Source organism: Nyctereutes procyonoides, unplaced genomic scaffold (genome assembly GCF_905146905.1).
Source record: "Nyctereutes procyonoides isolate TBG_1078 unplaced genomic scaffold, NYPRO_anot_genome, whole genome shotgun sequence".
Taxonomy (NCBI): domain Eukaryota; kingdom Metazoa; phylum Chordata; class Mammalia; order Carnivora; family Canidae; genus Nyctereutes; species Nyctereutes procyonoides.
The window spans coordinates 6,778,600-6,802,288 of NW_026575125.1; the positions used below are offsets into that span (position 1 = coordinate 6,778,600).

The window sequence follows — 23,689 nt, forward strand, 5'->3', positions numbered from 1 at the left end:
CCCCCTCACCTTTAGGGACTTTATCTGTCCCGTGATTGGGTTTGGTTAGGTCTCCAAAGGCTCTCCAGTCGGTTTTTGTAAGGATGGAATGGGAGAAAGACATGTCAGAAAATTTTGGTAGGAAGATTCTTGCCAGTGATTGAAACAAAAAAATTGCCTTGAGGGAAGATGTTTCTTACACATGACCTACTACTAGTGCTGCTGAGACTTGAGTTGCAGTGCAGGTGGGGGTCAGGACCTGAGCCCTTGCTGATGCAGGGACAGGAGGGCCCTTGAGCATCCCATTGGATTCCACACTAGCCCTGAGGGAAGTGAGGGAGGAGGAGTCCCGGGGCAGAGCTGAGCCCGCAGATGGAGAACACCGAGAGCTTGTAGCCCTTTAATGCTGGGATATCCCTCAGCATCAGATTTTTTATTTCCAGGGGCTTTTCTCTCCCCTGACATTGGGGCAAGTAGGGAATTGCACTCACTTATATTCCTTCCTGTGCTCCATAGAATTTAATGAAAACTCAAGATGCTGTCCTGAGCAGTGCATGGGGAAACCTGTAGTAGAGGAAGCAGATGACTCTGGAGTGTTCACTTGAGATTCTGACAAGCTCATCAGAATCCCAACCTGCTAGAAGTCTGTGTAGACGCAATCTCTGCATCCACTCGTGTACGTGGCCTTGGGGGCCAGATTGGGCCCATCTGTTTTCACAGAGGGCTGGAAATCCCAGTGGATTTTGCCGGGGCCTATGGGCTCATCTGGGAAAAAGACTCTGAATGGAATCTAGGCCTTGATCCAAGTCCTTTACCAGGTTGCTGCTGTCCCTGGGGTTTTGACCAAGCTCTTTCAGCTTGCCATTTAACCTGAACTATCAATTATGATGAGGAAAACTCTGTTGGATAATTCGAAGGAATCCTCTCTGGCCACATGGGTCTCACACAGCCCAGATTGCTGTCAGAGCTAGTCTCTACAGTAGGCAGGCTTCTCCTGGTACTGGGAACAGAATAACATTCGGGACTTATTTCCCATTACTTCCCTCATCGGCAATGACTTGAAGCGAAAGGAGCCAGTGTTCAGTGGGCTAGTGTTATGATCTCTGCATTGACAGGATTGCAACATTCTGAGGTACACGAAGCTGTCTTTGTTGTGCATGTGCGTAACGATATTGGGAAGGCTAACTTACATACCCAGTAAAGGGCTTGAACCGAGATCTGTTTGTGTGTGTGGCCTTCCGTGCTTTGTACTGTTTCTAGACATGGAAGAGGCAGCACAAAAGAGCCAATTGTGTTTTTGAAACACCTTGCCCTCTCTGGTGGTTCAAGTTATCTGGAAATAAAGACCGATTGTAAATTGACAAGTCATCTGGCAGTTTTGCAACACTAACAGGGGCAAGCAGATGGTAGAGCACCATCTACTCCTTGGCCTTCTTGTGGCCCATGGTAGGATCGCCAAACTATTCAGTAAGTTTCCAACACATACTTATTTAGCACCTGGTGTTGGTATATACTAAGTGTTGGGGGACAATTTGTCCCTAATGGCCAACTGTAGGGAAAGATAAGGCAACGATAGTGAACAGAGGAATGAACTAAAACAGCCATTTTTAATATTGGAGCAGAAGGGTACAGGGGAGGCTGGGAGGAAGGGGTATGCATTTCTCCCATCCCCTTGACAGATTTCACTCTGAGTTATGGAAATCACCAGAATAAAACTCCATTCACTGGAGAGAAAAGATTTTGTGTCAATATTGGGCCATCTGGAATCTAAGAATATCCAAGCCTTGACCATTTTTTTTTTAATTTTTTTTTTTTTTAGTTTATTTATGATAGTCACAGAGAGAGAGGCAGAGACACAGGCAGAGGGAGAAGCAGGCTCCATGCACCGGGAGCCCGACGTGGGACTCGATCCCTGGTCTCCAGGATCGCGCCCTGGGCCAAAGGCAGGCGCCAAACCACTGCGCCACCCAGGGATCCCGCCTTGACCATTTTTTATCCTCGAGCAAAGTAAATTTGGCTGGATTTTAGCATACATGTCCCCAAAACTCAGAACCCTACTCCACTTTATTTCTGGGGACTGCCTGGTCCCCAGTCCTGTTTTCTGCTCTTGCAGAGCAGGGGTTGGAGCTGCTTGGCAGTGGACGCGTGCTCTCTGACACGCACCCAATCCTCCTCTGCAGCTCTGTTTTGTAGTTTACTCCTATTTCTTCATGTATCGTGTTGTGTTGTGTTGCTGGCAAGGGAGTTTATTAAAATATTTGTAGTGAAGGAATTGATTGCAGCATTCTGGATAACTACAAACATTGAAAACAGAAAGTACTACCTGAGAATTGGAGACCTTTGTGTTTCTTGACCTGGGGAGTTACATTTGTATTTGCTTTGCATTATTAACTCACTGTTTTGCACACTTTTCTTTATGTGTGTTATCCTCCACCACAAAGTAGAAAGAAAAACCAGGAGGAACTGCAGTAAATTGTCAACATCGCTCATATCTAGAGGTGGAGAGAGGAAGGCCTTTTTCTGTTTTTAAATTTATTTTAAAGTTTGTCTCGAATTCCATGCATTTATTTTATACAGTGAGCATAATTCTCTCTGGGTGAAGAATGAATTGGTTCCTCATCTAGAAGAAGATGCCCTACCTTCTTCATTGTAGTGTATCCTTCCCTTTCTTTGCTTTTTCCACTGAATACGTTTGTTATGTCAGAGGTATTTATTCTGGAGCTAACTGTTCAGTTTTCCTGAGAAAATTTAGCTTCTTGATGCATTCAGATGAAGTATATGACCATTGCAGGATCTTTTGGAAGGGGTTCTTGCATGGGGTAAATTATAGTCTAAACCACAGTCAGTGGGCAGCCCCAGTGGCGCAGCGGTTTAGTGCCGCCTGCAGCCCAGGGCATGATCCTGGAGACCGGGGATCGACTCCCATGTCAGGCTCCCTGCATGGAGCCTGCTTCTCCCTCTGCCTGCGTCTCTGCCTCTCTCTCTCTCTCTCTTTCTCGTGAATAAATAAATAAAATATTTTAAAAAAACCACCGTCAGCAAATTATGTATGGCCTCTGGGCTGAATCTTGTCCACTCTGGCTGTTTATAAATAAAATATTAGTGGAACACAGCCACATCCACTCACTTAACCAATTTTCTGTAGTAGCTACCACGGCAGAGTTGAGGATTTGAGACAGAGACTATATGGCCCACAAAGCCAAAAGTATTTACTGTCTGGCCCTTTGCAGAAAAAGTTTCCCAACTCCTGGTCTACATCAGTAGTTCTGAACCCTGGCTGCAGGGTATAGTCTCCTGAGGGGCTTTTAAAAACTGCTGCCTGGACCCCACTCCCAGAGATTTTGATCTAGCTGGCTATGGGTGGGGTCAGACATTTTTTTTTTTTTGTAAAGCTCCCCAGATGATTCCCAGAGGTGAGCATCCACTAGTCTAGATTGACTTGTGATGGTGTTTTCCAGCAGCAGGAATATGACTTTGAAAAAAAAAAAAAGAAAAAGAAAAAAAAAAGGAATATGACTTTGTTATCCTGGCTCCTAGAAACTACCAGAAGTCTGCACCAAAAGTATCTTTGGGTGGTTGGGAGAGTTGGTCTACTCTCCCGTGAGAAAGTGCTGACCCACCCTGAATTCCTGGGTTAGGTGGTGGTGAAGCTTGACCTTATCAGTTATCAGTTTTGCCAACATTCTTTCTGAGGCTTTAAGCCCATCCCACAAAGACTGTCTTCCATTGGTTATCCACCGTAGAGGGTTTCTCCTCTACTATCTTGCTTAGGATAATGGCCACGGTCCATCCATTCAACCTTTTGTTTTCCTTCATGCAAGCGTGTTGGAGCTGGCAGGAGAAAAATGGATCACGCAGCATTTTTCACAGGTATTAGTTGGCAAGACTCAATCTTGAAGGTGATTGCAGGGCATGCATGTCTGTTGAGAGATAATCTCCCAGTCCATCCTGGATAACATTTCTGAGAGATTCTTATTTTGAATTTGGTGGCATCTTGTCTTACTTCTGTAGGTCACCCTGTGAGTGGGCTTGATTTTTTTTTTTCCTTCTTTTGCTTATGGTGGCTTTAAAAACAAATGTCATGCCCTCCTCCATTCGCCTGGGTTATTTACATGCGTGCCTTTGTCACTGCTCTGGTAATTAGTACCTGTCAGCATGGGAACTGTCAGGGCTTGCCATCCTTTCTGCCAGAATTCTCTTGGCTTCCTTGAGCAACTCCCTGCAGTGCTGTTGCCTGGAGGTGCGCACCTGGTCCTCAGGACCAGTCTGCCCAGAGGACGTCTTTGGAGAAGGACTTCTGGTCTTTTAAAGCGTGTCATCCCCCTGGGGCGATCTCAGGTTCTCACAGCACAGAGGAGGCCGGTGTGGAATGGAGAAACAGGGAGATAGAGGCGGACAGGCACACGGGCATGCATGTTTTCCCTTTTCAAGACCCCAGAAAATCGAAATCCAGAATAAGTACTGGGGTCTGCAGCATCTTGAGTGCTAAAAACACAGGTCATGGTCACCTATCGGACAGTTGGCACCAGGGAGCCAGAGGTCCATTGCTTCTCCTGATGGAAAAGCTGATCTGATTAAAGAATCTTGGGCTGTAGGCCCACAGGAGCCCAAGTTTGAGACAGAAAGTCCCTTTTTGACTGATGTAGATCAAGTCACTACAAACTTAGTCTTTGTCAGGTGGGGATAAGTAATCATCTCTCCAAAGATGTTTTATTTTATTTTAGGGAAAGAGAGCATGAGTGAGCACGCGGGTGGTAGGGGAGAGAGTCAGAGGGAGAGAGAGACAGAGTCCCAAACGTGGGGCTTCATCCCACGATCCGAGATCACGACCCGAGCCAAAATCAAGAGTTGAATGCCCAACCGATTGAGTCACTCAGATGCCCCAGTCTCACAAAGATTTTATGAGAATAGGTGAAATTAAAGGTAGAAGGCACCTTCTAATAGCAAGGTACGATAGTTTACATTTCTGTGGTCCAGTTAGATCATAACCTTGTTCTCAGATCCCCCATAGCGCTACTGTATGCCTGCATGGACTCCTTAAGCTGTTTAATAGCTGTGCCCACTCAAGTCTTCAAGAGAGAAGAAAGCTTTAGAGGTGAAAGTCTGGCATTTATCATAAACCTTGAGATCGGAGATGTGTCTTAACAGAAGATAAGGAAGATAATTCTTTTTTTTTTAAGATTTTATTTATTCATGAGAGACACATAGAGAGAGGCAGAGGGGGAAGTAGGCTCCCTGAAGGGAGCCTGATGTGGGACTCGATCACCCCGGGATCCCGCCCTGAGCCAAAGGCAGACACTCAGCCGCTGAACCACCCAGGCTTCCCAACAATTCTTTTTTTAAATGTTGTGAAATGTGTGCTGTGAAAAATGGAGTTTGGAGTCCGGAGGTATTCCTTGGACTCTGGAAATGGGTTACATTAGACTTACTGGCGGATGTAAGGAACTAAGAACTATATGAGTTGAATTATATTATTCAAAGTTATGCCGGTGTTCACGACTCTCCTTAGGGTTTGAAGATAAGTGTGCTCGCTGTTTTAGGTAATCGAGTTGCCTGTTCCCTCCTCCCACTCTTGGAATCTTAATATTGTAGGGACTGTAGCAAAGCTGACATGAATGCTATCTACATAAGCCAAACCTATTCCATCATTTAGGACGGTCTCAGCTGTAAGTAACAGAAAAGACTAACTCCCGTGGACCTGGACAAAGGACACCTATTGTCACACGACAGAGTCCTCCTGTCATGGGGTGACTCGGCGGCTTGTTGACGCTACGGTTTCTCAGGCTCCCCCTCCAGGGCTAGGTACACACCGAGTCTCCCAGGGCACAGGTGCATACCCGACAAGCTCGAGGTCCCGCTAGTTAGGAAGGAGAAACTGGGGGACAGGTTGCTGTGTGTTTGTCCAGCTGCATCCTGTTATTTCAAGTCTCTTTGCTGATTTTCCCTATGACATTGCACAGGAATTTTGTGGCAACGATTTCAGGCCAGGGTGTGACTGCTGTTTAACATCGCAGTTACCTCCCCTGGACTTTGGTGATGGGGTTACTTTCTACCCCAAAAGGGAACAATCCCAGGTGGTAACTGTTGGCATTGTCTTCCTCAAATGCCAGGTGACGAGTTGACACACGTGGAAGTGAGGAGTCAGCAAGCCCGAGGCTCATGGGCTTATTATCTGGGTCCATGTGGAAATCCCTTCAGTTCAGGTCTGGGAAACTTCTAAGTCCCTGGAGTTTAATGTGGAGATTTTATATAAATGATTTCTGACTTTTTAAAAAAGATTTTATTTGTTTATTTATAAGAGACACAGAGAGAGGCAGAGACACAGGCAGAGGGAGAAGCAGGCTCCCCGCGGGGAGCCTGATGTGGGACTCGATCCCAAGACCCCAGGATCACGACCTGAGCCAAAGGCAGACGCTCAGCCACTGAGCTACCCACGTGTCCCTGATTTTTTTTTTAAAAGATTACTTATTTTTCATGAGAGACACAGAGAGAAGCAGAGACAAAGGGAGAGGGAGAAACAGGCTCCCCATGTGGGACTTGATCCCAGGATCCCGGGATCAGGACCTGAGCTGCAGGCAGACACTCAACTGCTGAGCCACCCAGGCATCCTGGTGTCCCTGATTTTTGACTCTTAAGGGCTTTGTATAAGGTGTCACTCTTGTGCTGATCTTCCATGAAGCCAAAGAGCTAGTCAAGGTGGAAGTTTCTAGGGTTTGGAAATAGATATTCTTTATCTAAGAAAGAATTCTATTTTAAAAATGTTTTACTCCCTGTCTTTGAGATATTATGATTTTTAAAAAAGATTTTATTTATTTATTCATGAGAGACACAGAGAGAGAAGCAGAGACACAGGCAGAGGGAGAAGCAGGCTCCCTGGGGGGTGCCTGATGCGGGACTTGATCCCAGGACCCCGGATCACACCCTGGGCCGAAGGGAGGCGCTCAACCACTGAGCCACCCAGGCGTCCTGAGATACTATGATTCTAAATATAAGAGCATTTAAGATAAAGTTGGCAAATGCTTAGCTCGTCCAGATAATTATTTCTGGTAGATTCTAATGGTTTGAATTTCTGACTGATAAGGACTTCAGTGGTAAGTATTTCATAGAACTGTTTTTTAAAGAGCTGTCCTCCGAACTGCTCAGATTAACTTCGGGTGTAGTTCTGGTTGGGGCTGTTGAACAATCTTGCTGCGTAAGCCGCTTGATGACTTGGAGTCATCCTTCTCTGATACAAAGTCAGGAAAGGCTTTTGCACTAGCTTCTAGCAGTTGGCACCTGGTTATCTGAATGACAGTCAGCCTTCAGGACCAGGTCAAGGGAGTAAGGGGAGGGTGCTGGCACAGCAGCTGGGTCTCCTGCGCAGGTGGAGTTCATGTCAGTGGCCCGGAAGCAGATCAGACTGGTGTGGGGTGGCCACGGTGCAGACAGGCTAGGGTAGAGCTAGGCCGGGGCCCTGCTGCGCACACGCGACGGCTTCCGAAGCCAAAGAGAAAGGATGCAGGAGCATCAAGAAGAGGCGACGCGGAGAGGTGAACAGGGTGATAGAGGTGAGCAGCAGCCGCAGGCACCAGAGCCGCTGGAAGGCTGGGGGAGGCTCTTCAGTCTGTGCGCCCGCAGAAGTTGGCTGTGCCCAGCCCCCCGGTACTGGCTGTCGGGCTGCCGGTGCTGTGGCCGGTCGGGGTTTGGGCCCCGCGGGCTGTGCTGCCCAGTCGTGCAGTGGGTTTCAGCCAAACCCGCAGCGAAAGTAGCTGCCGGCGTCCCAGTCGGGGTGCCGCATTGCGGGGTGCCCGGACGTGCGCCTGGGACCAACAGCTTTTTGCAGGCCTGCCGGATGCGGACACGTTACTAGAAAGTTGTCTCTTATTTTCGAAATCTTTGGTAGTCGTTTGTTTCTTACATCAAAAATTGTTCACCTGGAGAATATAGATGTGAAGAAAATAGAAATGAAATCTTTGGTGATGAAACCATCGAGAATAACCATCCGTATCCGTCCTTCTAGAGGCATCCATGTGTGTACGTACGCATGTGCAAAGAGTGTCAAAATGGATTCAGGCTGCGGGTACTATTTCTGTAGTAAGAGCCGGTGTCCATACCACAATCACCCCCGCACCCTGCTGAGTGTATCTGTGGTTTTTAAACCTGAGTAAATTTGCAGTCGAAGTGAACAGAGTTTTGACTTACCGACAGCCATGGATTTCCTCATGTGGAATCACCCAGAAAGGCAAGTGAAACATCAAGATTTGAGGATGTGAAATGTTAATCCCTTAGGAGCCAGGGCCAGCTTATAAATCGGAGACTTAGAATTAATGGTTGATTCAGAAGTTCCTGTCTATGTGTATTTACTTATTTTAAAGGATCCATTATAAAATAAAGTATTTTCCTTCTGTTTAGCCTTCTCTGGATATTCAGCAAATACAAAGTACGACCCATACCAAATTAAAGCAGAAATAGCAAGTCGTCGGGATAGGGTGAGTAAAATGAGTGCTTTCATGACTAGAAGCTCCATATGTATTTTTATGTAACATAACTTATCATGGCTCACTTCATGGTGGTCAGTGTGTGTAACACTCGTATCTTGGTAAAATTTTCAATTTCGTGGATTATTATTACATTTGGTTTTACTTTTCACTTTTTTCTAATAGGAGGGGAAAAGTTTCTTTTTGAAACCTCAGCCCGTCTATCAAAAAATGGCCTGTATATCCCTCTAGATATACAGAAGAAGTCTAGAAATAGAGCTAGACTCTTCCCACCCAGTTTGGAAGGATTTGGTGACATTAGGCCCCGATCTCAAAGGACTGCTTCCCTGTATTAGAGGGATGCCAGGTCTGACCCTTGGCAGCTTTAGCACCCGCTGCTCTTCCCTGGTTGCTGTATTCCTAGGGAAATCCTTCCTGCAGTGCCATTATGACCAGAAGGTTCTGATGCTCCTTCCCCAGTGACACTGGAATTCGTTATGTGCCACCCTGTCTCATCCTTTCAGCCCCCTGTCTTGGTTGTAGGGGAAGGGGGACGGTTTTGTGGCATTGGCAATGAGGCGTGGGAGACATCTTGGAAATGAAGCCTCCTCTTCTGGTGTCTCGTTCCCGAAACCAGGGTTTCTTTTCTAGTGCAGTGGTTTTCAGAACTTAGTGCACCTGAGAAAAACACCTGGGGAGTTGATTAAACACATAAGCTCCCAGGCCCAGCCCCTGAGTTTTAACACAGGCCTGAAGTGGGTGCTGGAATCTGTTGAACTAAGCACTTCAGGGGATTGACTTTCCCTACTGGGACAGCATGTTTTTAGCAACAGTGTTTCATGCATGGGATCTAAGTAGTAAGTAGAGGGAAGATGAAAAAAAGTATTACATAGTTTGCTACTTGTAATGTATAAATCACTGCCTTGAAAAAGAAAATGGTTGGGGGTTCCACATAGGTAGGAACCTGTCAATGATCTGGGATTTTTGTATCTAAGCAAGGCACTTCTTCCAGGATGGCTGTTATATATGCCCGTGGATGGAAGTTCACAGAGAAGATAGATGATCCAGGGGGTTGTAAGCTAATCAGGAACTTGGATGACAATGCTAACAACTGTAGAAATCATTTTCATAGCTTTTTTTTGGAAAAAAAATGTAATTTGTCTTCAGCTTTCCAGATTAAAACGAGAGCTGACCCAGATGAAGCAAGAACTGCAGTACAAGGAGAGAGGGGTGGAGACCCTGCAAGAGTGAGTTGCCTGTGATTATAGAAGGGGCACTTTTCCTGTGATTTCCTCTTGGGCTGACCTGTGTGGTGCCTGGGCATGTGTCCCAAAGCTTCATGGGTGTTCGCTTTTATGCTTTTATTTGTGCTTATCTTTTCCCAGTCCTAAGCCTCAGACTCTTTCTTTTGCTTGAAGATAACTTGGTTCCTTTAAGTGGAAATATGTGAGAAATAAGACCTTTATTTTCTTTTTATGCATGTTCTCTGTAGCTGCACTGTCCAAGACACATATGGCTGTTTAAATTTGAATTCCAGTTTTACTCGGATTAGTCTCAACATTTTTTATCCTAAAACTTAAATTAATTAAAATGGAATAAAATTACATATTTATTTATTTATTTATTTGTTTTTTATTTATGATAGTCACACAGAGAGAGAGAGAGAGAGAGAGGCAGAGACACAGGCAGAGGGATAAGCAGGCTCCACGCACCGGGAGCCCGACGTGGGATTCGATCCCGGGTCTCCAGGATCGCGCCCTGGGCCAAAGGCAGGCACCAAACCACTGCGCCACCCAGGGATCCCCCAAATTACATATTTAGAACCTCAGTTGCATAGCCACATCTGAAATGCTCAGCAGTCACTTGTGGCTAGTGTAGATTTTTCTCTGCCTTGGCGTGATTGATGTTTTGGACCAAGTAACTCTTTGTGTTTAGCTATGGATGTTTAGCTATGACCCCTTAGATGCCAGTAGTACCCTCTCACCCAGTTGTGACTGCCAAAAATGTCTCTAGACATTGCCAAATGTTCCCTGGAGGGCACACGAGGCCCTGGTTGAGAACCACTGGGCTAGTGGCCACTGCCTTGGATAGCACAGATAATGGAACATTCCCATTGTCCCAGAACATCCTGTTGGACAGTCTGGTCTGTAGATCTTCTTCCTTTTGGCATCTTTACAGTTAGAACTTTATCCCTACTTAAGAGTTTGGGGTTGAATTCTTTTTATGTGAGCTGTATTAAGTCAGCAAGTTCAGTGAACAAAAGTTATTTTCTAACTGGTGATACTGTTCTTCCGAAAGAATTAATTTTCTTGAGAAAGGGTATTACATGCTTGTCTGTGGGTTGAGAGTCTATTCTCTCTTGATTCAGAGCCTGGCTTCACTTGTTGAACTTGAGCATGTGCTTCATGAAACCTTCTGTGCCTGCTTTTTTCATGGGTCAGTGGGGATGGTTTTAGCATGGGCTGCTATGACAAACTACCACAGACTGGGGGAGTTAACAGCCAACATTTCCTCCTCACAGTTCTGGAGGCTAGAAGGCCAAAGTCAAGGCACTGGCAAATTTGGTGAGGGCCTGCTTCCTGCCTTCTTGCCATGCCTCTCCATGGTGGTGGTGAGCTCTGGTTTCCAGTGTCTTTTCCTTTTAAGGACACCCAATCCTGGGGGACCCCATTCTCATGACCTCATCTAATTGCCCCTAAGACTCTGTCTCCATATACCATCACATTGGGAGTTAGGGCTTGCCTTGTGAATTTTGGGGGGACATGCATGTTCAATCCAGAGCCGTGATCATTGGGCTGAATTGTCCAGAGGGCCGGACACCTGGGTGGCTCAGTGGTTGAGCATCTGCCTTTGGCTCAGGGCGTGGTCCTGTGGTCCGGGATTGAATCCCCCAGTAGGCTCCCCGCAGGGAGCCTGCTTCTCCCTCTGCCTCTCTCTGTGTGTCCCTCATGAATAAATAAATAAATAAATAAATAAATAAATAAATAAATAAATAATCAATCTTAAAAAAAATTGTCCAGAGGGCAGCACCAGTGCCTGCCATAGTCAACCTTCAGCAAATGGCAGGGATCTGTGTGGTTACTATTCTCGGGAAGGGTGGGCAGCATGCCACTCTCTTGAATCCTGTATGCAGATACAATGACAGTGTGTCACATGTGACCAAAGTATTGCTCTTTACAGGGAAGTGATACAAGAATGTCAGTGTTTGACAAGCATAATTATCTCAGCCCCATATAAAGGGTAATTACTGGGCATGTCAAACCCTGTTGTTTAATACTAGGTTGAGATTCACTTTCTTAATCATCCAGGATTGGTTTGGTTGATGATTTGTTTGCCCATTTCTTTCTTAAGGACATATAATAGGCACCAACGGAGTCAAAGTAGACAGGTGAGCTGGGTCCTGCCAGGGGGTCTTGGCTTTCTCTGGCCCTGAGACATAATCATGCCCTCTGCAGGTCCCACCACACAGTGGATTTTGATAATCCCATCCACATGCTTACTGTGGCCTGGAGTCATTTAACTTTACTGTCAGCTTTTTGCTTCTCTACCATCATTATCCAGTGGTGTGTATGCACGCCCACCTTCTCCCCTGATTTCAGTCCATGGTGGTGGTTACTTTAATTAGCCCTGGTCAGTACAGCTTTTAAAATTTTTTTTTAAGGATTTTATTTATTTATTCATGAGAGACCCAGAGGGAGAGACACAGAGACATAGGCAGAGGGGGGAGAAGCAGGCTCCCTGCAGGGAGCCCGACATGGGACTCAACCCCAGGATCACGCCCTGAGCCGAAGGAGGATGCTCAACCACTGAGCCCCCAAGGTGTTGCAGTACAGCTTTTTAAAAATTTGCTTAGACAAATCGGTCTTCTTTTGTTGCTCATCTTGTCCATTCCCAACGCACTAGTACAGGTTCTGTTACCTTCTCCTTACTGCCAGCCAGCCTCCAGATGCTCATATGCCTGCTAGGGTACATCTCTGGGCTGTGACTGCATTTTCCTGTGTCACTTTTGCTAAAGGGCCAGATAAGAAATAAGCAGAAGCAAACAGTTTAATTTTGGAGGTCTTCTACTAGGCTGTCCGCTTGAATCGGAGATTGAGTTCATTCTTTCATTCGGCCACACGGTAGCTTTCTCTCGTTACCAGGGAAAGCTGGGACTTCACAGTGTGTCTAGGTAATATGCAACTGAATGCTAGGCATTGTGCCATGTGGATGTTGCAGTTAGGTCAGTTTTCCCTTGTAGAAGTTCTAGGGAAGGTGATTGAGATTCCAGGTGGGTCAGGATCACTCTGAGGCCACACAGGACCCCCGAGCCTCAGAGGGGAGCCTGGCCCGGCACTCTGCCCCCCTCCCCCCCGCGCCGGTGGCACTCTGGCTTCAGTAGTGAGGTTGCCAGGCCTGGGACCCATCCCTTTGGCCCCCGCTGCTCTGGCCATGGCTATTTGCTTGCGAGTACAGGTGCCACTGGCACAACTGTAGGCTGAACGCTCGAAAAGCAAAGGTGCCGGGGCTTGGGGTGGGGGTGAGTGGGGAGTGGTTGAGGAAAGCCCTTTCCGTCTGGGGCCCTGGGAAGCCGATTCATTGCTTGGAGTGGAACTAATGTCAAGAAGAGGAAGAGGTGGCCTCGGTTTCTGCGGGTTTATGGGATGGGAAGCACCCAGCACAGGGAGGGCTGTACTTGACACCTGCAGCCAGAGCAGAGAAGGGCCAGTGCTCTTCGTAGTTGCTTTCTGCTTTCCTTAGCAAGGTCTCACGTTGGGGACTCGCAGGGGTAAATGCATCCCTGCCCAGGGGGCAGTCCTCACTCCCTGCCAGAGTCTGTGGGGATGCCTACCCTCCCCAGTGGAGGCTGAGGCTTGGCATGGGAGAAGGTTCTGGACTCACTGTGGGTCCCGGGGGAGTCACTGCAGCTTTCTGGCTAGCACTGCCTTGAGAGGCAGTGTTTAATTGGCTGCGTTGTCACGGTACATGCTCACTCTGTCCTCTGAGGAAGGAGACAAAACATGGGCATGCATGCCATGCTCAAAATTCTTTGCAAGTGAAAAATAATCTCACAGCCTTCCCCTGAGTTAGGCTGTGTAGGAGACAAAAGCAGCCTCATTTTTCTGGTATTGAAGACTGGCTCTTATGTTTCTATCAACTCAGGTGGATTGGTATTATTATTGAGAAATTTGGAAAACCTTCTGTGAGCATTGATAATGTGATTAACCCTGCCCCTACTATAAAACCCTAACTCCAAGCACAGATGATACACGGGGTGTTGTACGTAAATGGGCTTCTTGGATGTTATGACCAATATTGACTTAAGGCAGAGACCCTAGGTTTTCCTCCAGAAAATTTTCTGCTCTTCTTGCTTCCCAGAATATCCAGTATATTCTTTTCCAGAACACCTCGCCAGGAATTTAGCCGCTTATAACATTTTAAACTCTTACTTGTTTATCTTGGTGAGCTTTCCTGGCTAGCAAGGAAATCCATCATTACGCTTGGGTCCAAGTGAAGAAAAAAGAACCTTTTGTATTTTTTTTTAGGTCTATGTATGTTGTTAATTTTTGTAAATGGGAGCTGGCCATGAGTATAATCTCTGGGTTAATGATAGAATTAGGTACGTGTGTGTGTAAGTGTGTGTGTAATATATATAAACTTTTAATGATGGAAAATGTCAAACATACACAAAAGTAGAGAGAATAGTATCATGGAACCCTTTGTGCCTTTCACCCCACTTCAGCAACTAACCACAAAGGGGCCAGTCTGTTGGCCACCGCATCCCCCAAACCCTTACTGCCTTATTGAAGCAAATCCTAGAATCATAGTTAATCCATAAATAGCTCTCCTAAAGTTAGGGATCCTTTTTGAAAACATAACTATAATGCCTGTACCTCCACTTAATAACATCATCTCTTAACATCACCTCCTTTCCAGCAAGTTTTCCCATCTCTCCAGTGCGTCGGGTCCAGCTTCGGAAGAGGCCCACGTGGTACGTTTGGTGGGTGTGTCTCTGAGTCTCTACTCCCCATCCTTATTTTTGTTTTTCCTGCCAACAACTTATTTGTTGAAGAAACCAATTTGCTTGTCCTGTAGAATTTTCCTGATTCTGAATTTTGCTGCTTCAGTACTCATGGGATCATTTAACACGTTCCTCCATCCCCTGCTACTTATGCAAAGTAGTGCAGTTAGTTTGAGAGGCTTGAACTGATTTCAGTTCAAGTTCTTTTTGTATTCCTTTTTGGGGGCGAAGTATGTTTTGTAGCTGGTGGTGAGGGTACTTACATCGGGAGATGCAGATTCCCCAGTTGTCTTTTTCTGTGATGTGGAGAACGTCACGTACATCCATTCATAACGTTTCCCATCGACTTTACTCCTGATGCTGTGCACGAGTAGATGTGAAAGAGCTCAGGATAAGTTCCCAAATGTGGATTTGCTGGGCCAAAGGGTAAATGCATAGATTGTATTTAGGAGACGTTGCCAAATCCCCCTCTCTAGGAGTTGTGCCATGTTGCCTTCCCACCACTAACAGATGAGTTTCTGTTCCCACAACTGTGCCAACAGTATGTATTATCAAGCTTTTGCATTTTTGCCAGTCTCAGAGGTGAGAGATAGTATCTCAGTGTAGTTGTAATTTGCATTTCTCTTGAGGCCCTCCTTAAAAGTCTTCAGAAAATAGGAGCAGCATTTATGAGTACAAAAGTCTTTAGAAAAATCGAGCTTTTCCTGTGAAAACGCTGCTGGGCTCCACTGCCCTAAAGTTTCTGAAGGTTGTTTGGAAAAAGTGTCTTAATGTAACTTGTTAGTGACATCCAGCGGGAAAGGCAGAGGACTCAGGACCAGGATGTGCGCAGTTTCGCAAATGGGTGATGTACTATGATGTGCTGAGTGTGCCAGTATGTGTGGGAGATTTCCCTGTGTAGTTATTCTAGATCTCCTGGAGATACGGAATGTACCTCGTGTTAGATTCCGTTGTCCTGCAGCCAGAAAGCTCATTTGACATTGCTTCACGCTGAGTTTCCCACGCTTACATGCCATCGAGGCCTTTCTCCACCAGGACACCTGTAAGGTCCCCGAGTTCTGGCGTGATGGGCCAGGACGCTTTGGGGGGGTGGGCAGGAGCACCGTCCTGCCCGCCTTTTTACCATCCATTCATGGTGTGCTGTTGCCACAGCTGGCACCCGTCCCCTTTTCCGAGCTTCTGCTGTGGTCACTGTGACGGCTCACATTTTCATGCCATAGTCATGGGGACTCGTACAGTGTCTCCTGTGCTTGCGGCTCCTTTGGGCTTTCTCTCTCACTTAGAATACAGTCCCCAGGACTGAATGAGTTGGCCCCTGCCCGGACCGCGTTTCCCCCAGTGTCACCCCCACTCACCTGCATCCACCCCCTGGCCACCCTGTGACTCTCCCCACTGGAATTTGTAGCTCCAGGTGCCAGGAACACCCTTTCTCCCAAATTCCACATGCCCGTTCCCTCCCTACTGTAGCTTTCTGGATAAAGAGTGTCTCACCAGGATCCTTGGTTCACCACTGGATCTGAAAAGGACCCTTTTCTGTCACACACTGTCCTGGAACCTGGCTTCCTTTTCCTTAAAACACGGATGGTTGCCTGCCCTAATTTTTGTGGTCTGTTTCCTTGACTAGCATAACGCCACACGAGAAGGACGACTTTGCTTTGTTCCTTGCTTGGTCCTCAGGACTCAGACACTTGCGGCCCAGGGCAGGGCTGAGTGGCCCAAGTGGACCCTGGCCCAGGTGCTGTGCAGAGCAGCTGATGTTGCTGCTCCTGCCCGCCAGGAGCCGATGCTTGGCTCATGTCACTGCTGGACACTGGGACCCTCCGAGTGAGGGCCTGGGCTGCCCGTACCACAGGGGGGCTCTGTGAATTGGCCCCGTCATCTTCTTACTAACTGCCCTCTAGTGCTCGCTTCCTTCTCTTCTTCATATTGTGTTCCATTGTGTTTTAAGAAATCCTATTCCTATTCCTGCTGTTCAGATTACAGAAAGGGGTGTTTGGTAGATGTTCCAATAACCAGGTTCCATGTGGCACATTCTTCACTACGAGGTGAACCTTTTTGCTTCGAACCTCGTAGCTGCTTGATGAACTTCTCTTCCCTTTATGGGTGGTATGAATAACACCCATGTGTCTCCCCTCCCGAGCATTCTGTACTACAATGCCGCACTGTTAGATATTGGAATTAGCATTTTCTGTCTGAGGGGAGTTAGTGTTTTCAGAAGAGAATGAGATTGTTCACAGTTGGGACAGGCTCAGGCCTACAGTATCGCATTAACCTAGCACATAGGGTGTGGTCCATGCAGAACCCCCAGCGCTGTTGCGATAACTGTGCAGCATACAGCGGCAGGGGTGGAAACAAAAAGAGCATTGTTTCCGGTTGTGGGACAGGTCTGGTGCTCCATACAGGACCTGCTGTTGATAGAAAGCTGCCAGAAGCTGTCTGAAGTGCATTCAAGGCCACCTGCCCAAGCTGGTGATGTAAAAGGTAGAGTTGTGACAAAACTTCTCATTCTTTTGGGTTGTAATGTGTGGTATTAATATAGAATATCTTTCGAGGCCTGGCAGCCCTTTTCTTCATGCTGTGGGTTAAGAAGCCATTTAGTTTGGGGCCCCTGGATGGCTCAGTTGGTTAAGCATCTGACTCTTGATTTTGACTCAGGTCACCATCTCAGGGTCATGGGATCAAGTCCCACATCGTCGGGCTCTGCACTCAGTGGAGGTCTGCTTTTTCCCCTTTGCTCCCCCACCAACTTGCGTGTGTGTGCTCTCTCTCCCTCTCTCTGTCTCTTTCTAATAAATGGATAAATCTTTATTTAAAAAAAGAAGCCATGTGGTTTTACTCTTGCCAGTAAGTTCTCTTAGCATCCTAAATTGGACAGCAAATATGGAAACTGTAGAGCAACGGGAGGCAGGGGTTCAGAAAAAACTCTAAGCTGCCTTCTCAACCACACTTCTGTCATCATGCGAAGCTGCACATTCTTCTCTTCTCTTTAACCATTTCTTTCACAAGCAGACCATAAAGAGCACCAGTGTACTTTGGGACGACATTTGATGGGCTGTGTGGGCGGCCTTTGGGTTTGACATAGTGTGAGTTTGGAGGCCTTGACTTTGAGTGTATTGCTAACCCAGTGAGGAAGAGGATGAGTGCCGATGTGAGGGTCCTTGGTGTGAACCTCACACTGTGCCCCTTACTGACTGCGTTACCTCAAGCAAGTCACCTCACCTCCCGGAAGCTGCTGCAAGATGTTGAGAGAAAAGTGAAGACTCTGGTCTGTGTACTAGATTTTTTTTTTTTTACACTGTGCCTTAGTCCATTTGGTCTGCTATAACAAAATACCACAGACTGGATGGCTTATAAACACTAGAAATTTATTTCTTTAAGTTTTGGAGGCTGGAAGTGCCAGCATGGTCAGGTTCTGTGTCCAGTGAAAGCCAGCTTCCTGATTCCTAAATAGCCATCTTCTTGCTGTGTCCTCCTATGATGGAAGGGGCAGGGAACCCTGTGGGTTGTTTTATAAGAGCACTGATCCCATTCATGGGGACTTCTCTCTCATGACCTGATGACCTGATCACCTCCCAAAGGCCCCACCACCTAACACCATCACCCTGGGAATTACGATCCCAGCATGTGAACAGGGTGGTGGGACATAGACATTCAGATCATAGCATACTGCATAATAACTTAGGTTTTCATTAGTACCACCTTTTGTTGAGTGGGTATTGCTTTTCTATCATTTTTTTCCAGATGTATAAGCACTCTCTTGGGCTCTTAATTAAGATTGAAAAAAGAAAAGACAGTTCTTTGGCAGTCACAGATGTTATGATTTTCTTTATGAAATGGAATATATTGGTATTTTAGAAAACACCAAATCACTGACCACATCCTCTGCGTTTGACCAGAGTTCTAGAGGGAATTTGACCAAAGGGAAAACACTCCCAAAGAAATGAATTTTGCAGATGTAAAGGAAAAGTTTTCCTCCTCTTTGAAGTTTTTATTAGATGAGAATTTATCATAGTTGCAAAATTGGAAGTGTTGGGAGTTCTGTGAAACATTGCTTGCCCTTATAAAAGCATATGGGCCCGACCTTGGCCGCCCTGAGTGGGGGCACGCCTGCTGTATCAAGGGGCATCACTGCACTTGGCGATCCAGTGCAGACTTGAGCACTGGGGGACGTGGGTTTGAATCCTGGCAGCTCTCCCAGACCTTTGCTTGTCATCTTGGGCCAATTAGTTCATCTCTCTGAGCCTCACGTCTTTCCTTATAAAATCTGAGAAGGTTATGCTTACCCCATAAAGCTGTTGAGGGGATTCCAGGAAGTGACAAAGGCAAAGCAATCAGCCAGACCCTGGCACCTAGTAGGTGCTTGATACATCAAACTATTTTAATGTACTATGTATATAATTATATAATATAATCGAATAATATGTACTATATAAAATGTTTCTAGAAGGTTAGATTTGCATAATATATAATAATCCTTATGTATAATTATATTTTTATATAATGTAATATATAATATTAATATATGAAATGTATACTTACTTAAAAATAGTTACATACTATTATTATATAACAGTATTTGCTCTGAAATACTAGGACTTCAAGATCACGTTCCCTAGTAGCTTTCACACTTTTTAAACATTTTAAACAGTGGAATCTTTTTCCCTTTCCTTTCCTGCAAAGGACATCCTCTATGAAACCAGAATGTCTGAGACAGAGCAAAGGGGAGGTGCTTGCTGAAGCGGGGGTGAGGGTCCCCAAGCCCTAAACAGGCTCTCCCTTTAGTTGCTCCTGCTCCCCATGCCAGGGCACCCTCAAAACGGTGGAAACAGCCGTTCTGGGCCACTGTGTGTTCTCTTCAAGGTCTCGAAGCCACTTGGGTCAAACTAAGGCCAGAGCGCATGTCCGTGACCTTGAAGTTGAGCTGTCCTTGTCCTAGGTGCTCTGCAGTGTCCGCTGGCAGGATGAATTATGGGGCTGCTGATCCCTCTTCCTAAGGGGACTTGGGGCCTCCTTTCCTCTCTGTGGCAGCCATTCCCATCGTAGAACTTGGTGCCTTGACAGGCTGCTGGCTCAATCCCTGGGTTTACTGATGGCCACACTTAGCCTTTATTGCTACTAAAAGCCAGAAGGAAATCCCAACACTTCAGTATAAAGCCGGAGCTGACATGAGTAGCGGCTCGCATTACAGCCTTAACACTGGGTATGTGTGTCTGTACTTCTGTGGCTATTTGATTAGCTTTGGTTTTCATGCAATTGAAAACGTTTTGCTCGATGCAGTGGAGTTTCATTTCTCCATATGGGTGTCAGTGTCACATGATGATCAATTTGCTGTACTTTTCATTCTAGAGGAGCAGTAGACCTGGTTAGCAGAGGTGCTGGTCATTGACTGTTCTAGAGAAATCTGATTTCTCTGGCCTTGGGTTTTTTGTCTGAGAATGATGTAAACCTTTTCTTTCTCCTTCATCAGCCTTTGTGGGTTATTGGTTGTGACATTAAATGAGATGTATTGGAAAGCCTTTTATCAGAAGATGAGTATAGGGAGACCTTATTACATGTCTAGATTTTTCTCTGCAAGAAAAGTAGGGCCGCTTCTTTGGTCGATGTGAGATGGATGGCCTTCTATTTCTGCCTTCTGTTAGAGACTCCTGGTTCTCTGTAAAACAGCTAAAATGGGAAAACACATGGCCAAGCCATGTTGGGATGTAGGGATGTCACCATTGAGTGTGTGGGGACCCATGATGCGCTCACATCCACTCCATGCTTCGAAGAGGACCCAGGACCAATTTTCATAAATACATCATTTCTAGCTGATGCAAGTCACAGCAGTGCTCTTGAGCCCTGAAGCCTGATTCCAGAGGGAGAGAACGGGTTCCTGCCTGTTTTATTTGTCCTTCTCTTATTCCAAGGCTGCTGATAGCACAGACCATCTCTGGCTTAAAGTAGTGGAGTTGGTCAATTCTTTACTTTGTCTTCCATGAGTTCGCAGATTCAGCACCATCCTGATAATAATAATCACTTGCAAACATTACATACCAGGAGCTCTGCCAAGTAAGCTGTCTCCGGACATTTTCTCAGTAAATGGGGGAAGCATTAAACTGAGGTGTAAAGAGGTGAAGTGCCTTGCCCAGGGTCCTGCTGTCATGCTGGAGTGTCACTGGGACTCACCAGCATGCCAGGATGCTTTCGTGAGTGGAGAATAAAGGGAGTTTGGGCTGGCCGTTAAAGAGCCAGATTTCCTGGTCACATAGGGGAAACTGTTGAGCACCAGGACCTGTGTGATGGAGGATCTGGAACTGAAAAGCATGCTAATGGCTTTCCAGAGAGGGAGTTCATGCCATTTCTGGACCAAAGTATCCAACCTCTTTAGCTCCGAGGGCTTCTAGGTCTCCAGACCTGGGTAGGGAAGGTAAGACAAAGGGTGTGCTGTAGGAGATTGCCTACTCTGGGAAAACCAGAGCCAAGCCTTGGCTTGGTCAGTGCTCTGTTTCCAGCACCCAGACCGGGGGTTGTGTGCACAGGGGCAGACTGCCCAGGAGGAGAGAAGGAAGGGGAGGAGCAGGGGAGGGAGGAAGTTTAGCTAGATGGAAGGAAGGGAGGAAGGATGAATGGATATTTGGATTGCAGGAAAGAATTGAAGAGGTGAGTAGTAGGGAGAGAGAAAGAGAAATTAGAACCAGAATGAGATAAAAGAAAGGTAGAGGAGACATAGAGCTGGCGAATTTATGTAAGGCATCACTATCACTTCACAACTTTTTGCCCTTTCCCATATGTTCTTACACACAGGTGTCATTCATGTGTTTATTAATAGACATTTTTGACCACTACCCCAGATGCTGGGGATAAACAAATAAGACACGATCCTCCTCTCAGAGAGGCGTTTAAAATCTCAGGGAATTACTTAAGCCAATGTTTGTTGCCTAATCATTAGTAGAGGTCATGGGAATCCTGACTCGAAAGTCCTCACCTGCATTGGATGTTCCTGGAGCAAAGGAAGTCGTCCAGTGGCCAACTCTCATCTCTGCGTATTTACCACAAGCAGGAAAGGTTTTATGGGATCTTTATTTCTCTTTGCCGAACCAATGAGTTTAACTCTTTTCCACCTTCCTATAAAGCTTCTGAGTTTTTCCTTGTCATTCAGTGAAATGCTTTAATCTTGCGTGGAATGACTCTATTTTTCTTTTTTAACCAGGATTGATCGTAAGATGTCAAGTGCTCACACCAACTACAAACTGGATGAGGCACAGGCTATAATGAGTGAGCTCCGGACCATCAAGAAAGCCATTTGCACAGGCGAGAAAGAGAGGCGGGACCTGATGCAGGTAGGGGCCTGACACTCTTCGGATCCCATGTCCGTTTGCCTGCCTGCCTGCGTGTCCATTTGTCTTTTTTTTTTTTAAGATTTTATTTATTTATTCATGATAGACGCAGAGAGAGAGAGAGAGAGAGGCAGAGACACAGGCAGAGGGAGCCTGATGTGGGACTCGATCCCGGGTCCCCAGAATCACGCCCTGGGTCGAAGGCAGCACTAAACTACTGAGCCACCGGGGATGCCCTCCATTTGTCTTTTTATTATAAATATATTTGTTATGTATTATAAATACATTTGTTATTTATTATAAATATATTTGTTATGTATACAATTCATATATATTTTAAAACATGTATGTGTCATATACAAATATATGTTCTTTATATGTGTATAAATTTCTGTATACTATATATTAAAATACTTAAAAATAAGAGTGTTAGTTTCCTAGGGTTGCCATGACAAAATACCACACGCTTGTATAGAACAACTGTGATTTGTTCTTTCGGAGTCTGGAGGCCAGGTGTTCAGAATCAAGGTGCCAGCAGGGCCACGCGCTCTCTCTCTCTCAAGGCTCTAGGAGAAGACCCTCCCTCACCTCTTCCAGCATCTGGTAGCTGCTGGCAATCCTTGGCATTCTTTGCCTCATAGATGCATGGCTCTGATCTCTGCTTTCATGGTCACATGGTGTTCTCCTTGTGTTTCTGTGTCCAAATTTTCTCTTCTTCCAAGGATGCCAACCACTGGACTAGAACCTGCTCGGATTCACTATGACCTCTCCTTAACTTGATTCCATCTGCAACAATTCTTTTTCCAAATAAGCTCGGATTCACAGATTCTTAGGACTTGAACATATCATTTGGGAGGACACAATTTAAGCCATACTGTGATAGGTGATACGTATTGTTCAATAATCAAAATAATGTAAAAAGCCTATGATGAGAAGTCTTGCTATCACCTCATTCTCTCATCTCCCGTAACTACTTCTGTTAGCGTCTTGTATACCCTGCCAGTATTTTTGTGGACACGGGAGATAGTGAACACATGTTCAGCTGTCCCCACAGAAAGCTAGGGCTGTGCCTACTGCTGTTGTGCCCTGGCTTCCTCACGTAACGATAATACCCTGTACCTTTTCCCGTATCTGTACACAATGAGCTGCTTTGTTCCTTGACATGGCTGCATAGTATCCTACTGTGTAGGTAGATTTGAATTAAATGGCTGGGATCATTGAGCTTTATACTGCTTTATTTTTTTGTCCCTTGAACATCTGTAGATTTTGTTATTTTTAGAAAAATGTTGAGTTTTTGCAGACGGATGCACGCTGGCCTTTTTGCTTGATCCTAGTATGCATTCGGATGTTTCTGTTATGGCTTTCATTTTTTGCTCAACACACTGGGTACCTAGTAGTCATTTGTCTACATTCTGCAGAATGTAAGACCTAGAAGGACATGTGAAGCAGAGCCCGGACTCGTGGGCCCAATGAGACAGGTTCACACATAACTGCCTTGCATGCAGTGTTTCCAAAGGTCAAGGATGCAGGAGACTTGTGGAGCGTCCCCACAGTGGCCATTAAGTTGACCATTGCAGGGCCCTCACCCAGGCCTGCTAGATTAGGCTCTGGGGATGTGACCCCCAAATCTGTATTTTCAGATGCCCTCTCCAGGTCATGAGAGGTAAACGGTCAATGGGTAGATTTTCTCCGAGCACTGGTGGCAGGAACAGCTACTGGCGTTTACTGAGGTCCCTGAGCACAGTGTTGGATGGGGTGCTACATGGACATCACCCATCTCATCTAAGCCCAAACCCCAGGGGTGAGCCACATGATATTTCACCCTGGGGGCTTGGAGGCCTTGCCAAATGTGCAGGGCTGGGGCAAGCCACCCAGGTGCCTCAAGTGGTTTGCCCACCATGGAGGCTGGAGATAGAGTTTAGATAGGTACACCTGCA

General features: G+C 46.2%; 1 protein-coding gene across 3 annotated transcripts in view; it reads left to right on the forward strand.

Moving 5' to 3' along the window:
- The window catches only part of WWC3 (WWC family member 3), a 118,976-nt gene that overhangs the window by 48,102 nt on the left and 47,185 nt on the right, over positions 1-23,689 (forward strand). For all 3 annotated transcript variants that reach the window (XM_055338204.1, XM_055338205.1, XM_055338206.1), the window contains 3 exons: positions 8,371-8,447; positions 9,603-9,682; positions 21,626-21,755. In XM_055338204.1, coding sequence (XP_055194179.1) covers positions 8,371-8,447; positions 9,603-9,682; positions 21,626-21,755 — 287 coding nt within the window. The remainder of the gene's footprint in view (positions 1-8,370; positions 8,448-9,602; positions 9,683-21,625; positions 21,756-23,689) is intronic.